This window comes from Penaeus monodon, chromosome 29 (assembly GCF_015228065.2).
Source record: "Penaeus monodon isolate SGIC_2016 chromosome 29, NSTDA_Pmon_1, whole genome shotgun sequence".
Lineage (NCBI taxonomy): Eukaryota > Metazoa > Arthropoda > Malacostraca > Decapoda > Penaeidae > Penaeus > Penaeus monodon.
The window spans coordinates 1,308,677-1,308,907 of record NC_051414.1 but is presented as its reverse complement, the minus strand read 5'-3'; the positions used below and the strand labels follow the sequence as shown (position 1 = coordinate 1,308,907).

General features: G+C 52.8%; 1 protein-coding gene across 1 annotated transcript in view; it reads left to right on the top strand.

Annotated features, from left to right (window-relative positions):
• Positions 1-231, top strand: part of LOC119591883 (cytochrome b5-related protein-like) — a gene marked incomplete at its 3' end in the record, with an annotated part of 10,770 nt that overhangs the window by 8,490 nt on the left and 2,049 nt on the right. Inside the window, 1 exon segment of the mRNA XM_037940625.1 lies at positions 21-159. Within this exon segment, the coding sequence (XP_037796553.1) occupies positions 21-159 (139 nt within the window).

The following is a 231-nucleotide window of genomic DNA, read 5'->3' as shown; positions in this document are numbered from 1 at the left end:
AGGAATCCCTATGGCTTTAGGTCCGCCCTGTCCTAAAGGAGGTTGGAACTGGGCCAGATTGGGCAATGGTCCTGATCCAAGACGGTTTAGCGAGTGCCACGGCTTTATCGGTCTTCGCAGCATGTCTCTTGAATTCCACCGCATTTGCTGTTCTTGGCGGTACGTGATTGGCTTTGCTGGCAGTGGGTCCTTGCTGCTTGTTGCGTGGTGTCTGCGTTGTTTGGGATAATT